This window comes from Stegastes partitus, unplaced genomic scaffold (genome assembly GCF_000690725.1).
Source record: "Stegastes partitus isolate 25-593 unplaced genomic scaffold, Stegastes_partitus-1.0.2 Scaffold124, whole genome shotgun sequence".
NCBI classification, from domain to species: domain Eukaryota; kingdom Metazoa; phylum Chordata; class Actinopteri; family Pomacentridae; genus Stegastes; species Stegastes partitus.
The window spans coordinates 233,147-239,745 of record NW_007577855.1 but is presented as its reverse complement, the minus strand read 5'-3'; the positions used below and the strand labels follow the sequence as shown (position 1 = coordinate 239,745).

The 6,599-nt window shown below is 43.4% G+C and overlaps 1 protein-coding gene across 1 annotated transcript; it reads right to left on the bottom strand.

Annotated features, from left to right (window-relative positions):
• Positions 1-449: 449 nt before the first annotated feature.
• On the bottom strand, positions 450-2,263 carry mchr1a (melanin-concentrating hormone receptor 1a). The gene is made up of 2 exons (XM_008278479.1): positions 2,209-2,263; positions 450-1,471 (listed from the first exon to the last, which is right to left on the bottom strand). Exons 1-2 carry the CDS (start codon positions 2,261-2,263, stop codon positions 450-452), a joined length of 1,077 nt encoding a protein of 358 aa, XP_008276701.1.
• Positions 2,264-6,599: the final 4,336 nt, after the last annotated feature.

Sequence of the window (6,599 nt, the reverse complement as noted above, 5' to 3'; positions counted from 1 at the left end):
CTTTTTTTTGCTTTGTATTCTGTGTGAGTGCACCTTTAGTGCTGAGAAACCATCCATTCATCGTCTAACTGGTTGTAAACACCCAGCAGATGAATTAGGTGCTATCGACTGTTTGTCTTGGCTACATATGTGCAAGCTCTAGTCAATAAAACCAATAGTTTGGGATTATTTGAACAGTCACAGCGAATAGGAGTATCTGACTGGACTGTGAGCGGCGCATGTTTGAAAATGTAACAGCATTGAAGCCCAGTAAGAAGCTGCAGCACGCTGGTCAGTGTTTCAAAAAAAGAAAAGGTAAAGCAGTGCAAATGGATGATTTCGGTAAAAAACATTGTTTTTAAAAGAGGATCATTTGAGCTTGATGTGCAGACTTTGCTGTTGACTCGCTATGAATATGTGTCCCCTTACCAGCTACACAGATACACATGTATGCATTCTTATTCATCAGTTCATTCTGGTGCTGCACCGGATGGTAACATCTCCTCGTAGGCCGGCTCCTGCTGAACCCCTTCGGGTATCATCCTCACACTCACACTGCCTCCGTCCGTGGTGCTTGGATTCACGCGGAACTTTCTATTAACTGGGCGTACAGCCCGGAGAAACTGCCTCTTGAAGGTCTCACTGAGGATAATGTAGAGGAATGGATTGATGCAGCTGTTAGCGTAGCCCATGCTGATGGCAATATTGTAGGCATAGGAGAAAGCAATGCTTGGCTTCTGCACGCCGAGATGGATGAGTTGGAGGATGTAGTAAGGAGCCCAGCAGGTGAAGAAAGCCAAGCAGATGGCCACTGCCATCCGGGTCACCTTCCTGGTGCGCACCCTCAAACTCCGCGGAGGCAGTGGCGCCACGCTGGTGGACATGTGTTGGAGGATCTTAAAGAATGCCACGCAGATAATAGCCAAGGGTATAGCAAAGGCCAAGAAAAACTGGTAGAGTGTAAACCAATATGTATCGGTGACTGGATCAGGCAGAAGGAGAGCACAGGCCACCAGGCCATCTGGGAGAGGCATCAGGCCTGCGTACATCCAAACAGGGATGATGGTGAGTAGAGACAGACCCCACACCAGTCCGATAACCAGCGTGGCAACACAGGGTGTGCGGACATAGTTGAAGCGGATGGGATGGACTGTAGCCAAGTAACGGTCGAGGGTCATCGCGGTGAGGATGTAAGTACTGACAATCTGGCTATTGGAGTCGAGCGCAGTGATCACGGTACACATCGTGGCTCCAAAGTGCCAGGTACCGTTGCCCAGCAACTGGTGGATAAGGAAAGGCATCCCAAGGAGAAACAGGAGATCAACTACAGACAAATTTAAGATGAAGATGTCTGGGACAGTCTGCTTGGCGTGACACTTGGTCTTCTTCATGATGGTGTACATGACGATACAGTTCCCTATGATACCCAGAAAGCAGATAATGCCGAATATGACGGGGAGGATGGCACTGCAGTGAAGGGTCCCATCTACAGCTGGAGACAAAAAGAAGAGGGGGCAGCACATAAGAACATGCCAAATACTTCTTACATAATAAATTATTATTTTTTCCAAAAAATCTTAAGCAGGATCACACCGTGCTGCACATTGTGGTAAACTATAGAGTAGCAGAGCGAGATAAACAACACTTGTTGCTATTCATGTGTAAGAGGATCTGTTTTCTCCCTCTGGCTTTAGGCAGCAGGAGGGATATAGTGTGGACATCACTGACTGACTGTGTGTGTGTGTGTGTTTAGGTGTTTGTGTGTGTGAGAGAGAGAGAGAGAGAGAATGTTCTTAGGTGACGGCAATATCTTTGCATAGATTTATATTGTGAAGAAACTTCAACACAACGGAATAAATCTTACCAACACTATGCGTTAATTGACATTTATTTACACTTTTTCCACACTTTTTAAATTTCATTCCATTTTGCTTTTATGCACATTATTATTATCATTATTATTATTAATAATGATGATGATGATGATGATGAAGATGATGTGCAAATCATTTAATATACCAGGCTGGTCATGGAAGTCACTGCAGTTTGAATTAGTGCAATAGACTGTAAAAGCTTGCATGACTCCAAAAGGAAACGAAATATATTTGGAGACAGAAAAAAGGAAAGAAAAGAAAACTGTAGCATAAATGTTATGTTATTTCTCTCTTAAACAAATTGTGAAACGATTTTGTTAGATTGTGCTGCAGATCCAGTGTTTGCTCAACCTACCTGTTGTTACATTTGTGCCACCGATGGAAAAATTTGAGTCGTTAAAGAAATCCATGTGTAAAAATCCAAAGTTAACAGGCTACTTTCAATGCCTGCTTCCCAAGTAAATTCAGCCAAGGTGCATCTGGAATACAGCCAAAAAAAAAAATCCGTTTACTCCTTAAGAGTGATTCCAGACGCGCAATCTCAATAAATCCGTTGCAGCACAATGCCTGTGTTTCACTTTATGAGCAGACCAGTGCTCGCTGTGTTCTCGGGGATAATGATGAAGCTGTGGTGAGCGACTGAAGAGCATCTTCCCTCGTCCGCGAGTGGCGACTGCGCTGCAGATGTCTGTCAAACTGGGGCAAATTCAGACTAATTGATAGTCAGTGGATGAGTGTGCGTCTGTGCGTAAAAATCTTTGGAGAGGTTTGGACCAAATGTAACGTTTTACTGCGTAATCTCAAAACATGGTAAATGGGGATTTTGTGCGTTTAGAGATTGCATTCGTTCCCAAACACAGCAATTAAAAATACAAAACACAAAAAAGTTAGGACGAAAGAAAAATCATTTGGAAACTGAAAAAATGTTAGTTGGGGATTTACTGATAAAAACTTACAAATGAGCATTCGCACAGTGTTCCTAAGACTCAAAATAACTGCAGAATACACGCGTAAAGAGCGCGTGCAGGCTGGCAACGTGTTTATTTCCACTGCGCAAACACAATCTGGCCTCATTTTGGACATTAAACTAAACCTTGACATGCCATATCTCAACATTACGCACTGGCGCATTACGCATTCCCGATGTGAGGGCTTAAAAGCAGCTAAGTAGAAACAGCAGGTGTCTTCTATTGTGCTCCATATGAATGAGCATCGCAAATGACACATTAATTGACCAGCTCCAAAAAGTTCGTTTTTCCAAACTGTATCGCTAGATGGCCTTGTTGCCCCTCATTTGGAATCCTCACGCGTCTCGTTTATTTGGAATCAACGTGATAAGGATTTTTTATTTTTTTAAAAATATGTGTTCCCAGGACGCATGAAGGCACTTATATGACTTGTTTTGGCAACTCAGGGCCAAATAACTTAACATTCTGCGATGAGGGTGCGTCAAGGATTATTTGGCTGACGCACAATTATATGGAGTTTGTGTCATCTGTGTGTATATTTGTGTAACGTGTTGTAATTACATCCTGGGGAGCTTAGCATCTTGTCAAGAAAGCTAGAAAAGTAACATTAATGCCTGTGAAATGCAACATGTTTTGCTCTGCATGGAGAAGCTCAGGGGGGCTTCAGCGAAATGGGCTGGTTGCATCATTTATAATGACAGGATGAGCAGCAGTGTGTGCTAATTTGAGTGCATTTGGCAACTGTAGCACAGAGTAAATAACTGAAAAACTCCCAGTTTTCTCAAAAATGAAATAGTTTCACTAACAGTTTCAAATGAGCAACAACAAATGACCTGTAGCTGTGCTATTATCAGTGTATCTGTCAACATACGCTCACATAAATTCCTCTTCTTCAACTTCTATCAGAATAGATGCAGGAATGGCATATTGTGGCTCTTAATTTGGAGAGCATCATTTCTCATGTTCCAACTCATCCAGTGTTCTTCTCAGAGCTTATCAGACAGAACCAGTTCTAACCTGAGCCCACAATAAACTAATCTCCTTCTTCTAATCTTTCTCCTCAGTTTAAACGCCCTGTTCAGAGACGACTGCATCGAATTGTGTGACTTTTTTTTTCTCCCCCTCCCTTCTTTAATTCCACCTTTGCAAAGCCACATGAGCCTGCAGCAGTCTGCTCGAACTCACTGGAAAGAAATTCGGAAAGCTTTGCTTGAAATAGACTTTTTTTTTTAGGTCTTTCATGTGCTTCCCTGTTCCCTCTCCCACATGAAGCCCACTTTGTGCCAACTTTATGAATTATATATACTTCCATCAGCACTGATTTTCCTCTCATTTGAAGAGACAGAATCAGATGCAGACAGCTGCATGTTGTCCCTTCATTAGTCCTAATGCCTCCACACAGCCATTTGTCATGACGTCTGGTCAGAAAGTTTCATTTTCTGTCTATATATGTATTGAAAGGCTACTTTCCTGACTCATCAGTATAAATACTTAGGTGCCTTCCTCATTGACTTTGACTTACTTGATTAAATTTAAAATGCTAATCTACTGTATATGAAGCTCTCATTTTAGCTGCCAATGTACATTCTGTTACAATACTTTGACTTCCAGGTCCAGCATCTTTAGCACTCACCATTTAGCCTGGATATTTTAAAGGTTCTATAGCTGTAGAGTGGGACCTTTACGATTTTGAAAGGGCATTTCAAATCAATTACGAACAAAAAAAAGTCAAATTTTCAGACTACGTGGCATTTACTTTAGCAGATGACTTTTCTGCTTGGTTTCGCCAACATAGTGTTCTCAGCCAGTATGATGGAAGGGAAGTCAGCTCTAAATGGTGCCATAAAAGCAGCAGCAGCAATGCATCATGAAACGTTTCCAACACTTTTCAGCTGAATAACTTCTTTGGTAGAAAATTGTTGACAGGCAGCCGTCGTAACATTCATCCCCCTGAAGATATTCTGGGCGTGTGTCTCTTGGTGAAGGCCCAGCGGCATCACTTGAGTAATTAGCTTATCCTAATCCTTGTTGTTGGCTCCCCATGTTAATTCAGACTTCTTTTTAAAAGATGTTTTTTGGCTTTATTAGATAGGACAGAGAGAGAGAGAGACAGGAAAGTGGGGGGAGAAGAACCTGCAGCAAAGGGTCATGAGCAGGATTCGAACCCACGACCGCTCCGTCGGGGAGCTATAGCCCTTATACATGGGATGCCAGCACAAGCAGGTGAGCCATACCGGCGCCCATTAATTTAGACTTTTTAATCAGCAGTGTGACGGCCCCACCTAGTCGGTTGGTTGGGCACATTGGCTGTCTGTGTCTGTGTCCCTAGATTGCTGGAGACTGAGTGGGTGGTCCTACCTGATTGGCATGCTCGCTCCCAGGTATAAAAGGGCCAACCCCTCAGCTCCTGGTCTCTCCCTCTCTCCTCATGCCTGTGATTTGTGGTTTGGTTGGTTTTTGGTTTGGTTCTCACATCTGACAACACCTTGCACCACATCACATCCAGACATCCAGACATCTGCACCCACACTACTGACATTACTGACATACACACCTCACTTTGACTAGATTAATTAAACCAATTAATAAAACTTTATGTTAAAATCTGACAATACCTGTGTCGTCTCCCCTCTTTTGCCACAACCTATTTGCCGGGTTGTGACAGCAGTGATACCTTTTAACACTTTTGCAACTGCTTCAAGTAAACCTTGAAAAGGGCCAATTGCTGTCTTCACTCCGTCGCTCCTCAGCTGTGCACCTGCAGACATAGAAAGGCCAGAAGATGCACCACATGATTGGAATTCTACACAAAATTGGCATAAAATTATGTAGAATTAATGAGCGAGTTCACACCAGCTGATAATTGTACTTTACCGGCTATTTGTACTGCAGTGATGGGTGCGTTCAGGACAACTCGATATCTCTCTGTTACATTAGAGCTCGACACGACACGCCGCTGTGCTAATCCAGGGTGTGCGGTCAGTGATAACAGACTTTAAACTTTCAGCCATGAGAAGTCAGGGAAAGCGTTGTTTTGTGCTTTTGATCAGTGTCACCCACACACAGACAGGACAACGGCAAAAATGGCACAGCTGAGCGTCTAATCTAAGCAACGGCACAACAGCAGTGATGATACAGTCCTACTGTAGCTGTGAGCTGATTGATGGTGTGTGACGTGTAATTTCTGGCTAACATCATTGAATACATTTCAGACCAAGTAGAGACTTCAAGAATAAGCAGTTTCCTTCAACCAGTGGGGACACAGGTGAGGACGTGCTGTGCTTTGCTTCTCATGGGACGGACAGTAGAGATTTAAAAGATCCCTATGAGAGCTACAATGCAGACAATGACTATAACTTCAGTATGACATGGCAAGAACTGAACTCCTGTGTCTACTTGTCCTCCTGTAGCTCTGCCTTCCCACGGTAAAATCACTATGTTTTTGCTCCACAGACATTTTGTACTCCCACTTCTTTTTAGGGAAATGCCCGTGTGTTTTTAGGACTTTGCTTCAGGCTGCTTGGCGCTCTGCCATCCAGAAGGAGTTCACAGGGGAAAGACGGAGGTACAGGCTGCCTTGTGGAAACCTGCTGTGCATTTGGATCAGACATTACAGCCTTTACAAATCCCTCTGGAGGCGAATGTCCACTATAGCTGTCGTGACCAGTAGATAAATCGGACAAACTTGTGAGCAGTGCAGCAAAACTGTATTGATGCAGCTGTGAGCTCCTTTTGTTTCCACTGCAGCCAAGAAATTGATTCTTGTAGATGCCCTAAT

Coding starts and splice junctions, on each gene's coding strand:
- mchr1a (XM_008278479.1), bottom strand. CDS start 2,263: ATGGATTTCTTTAACGACTCAAATTTTTCCATCGGTGGCACAAATGTA. Junction 1,472..2,208: donor TGGCACAAATGTAACAACAG/GTAGGTTGAGCA, acceptor TTTTGTCTCCAG/CTGTAGATGGGACCCTTCAC.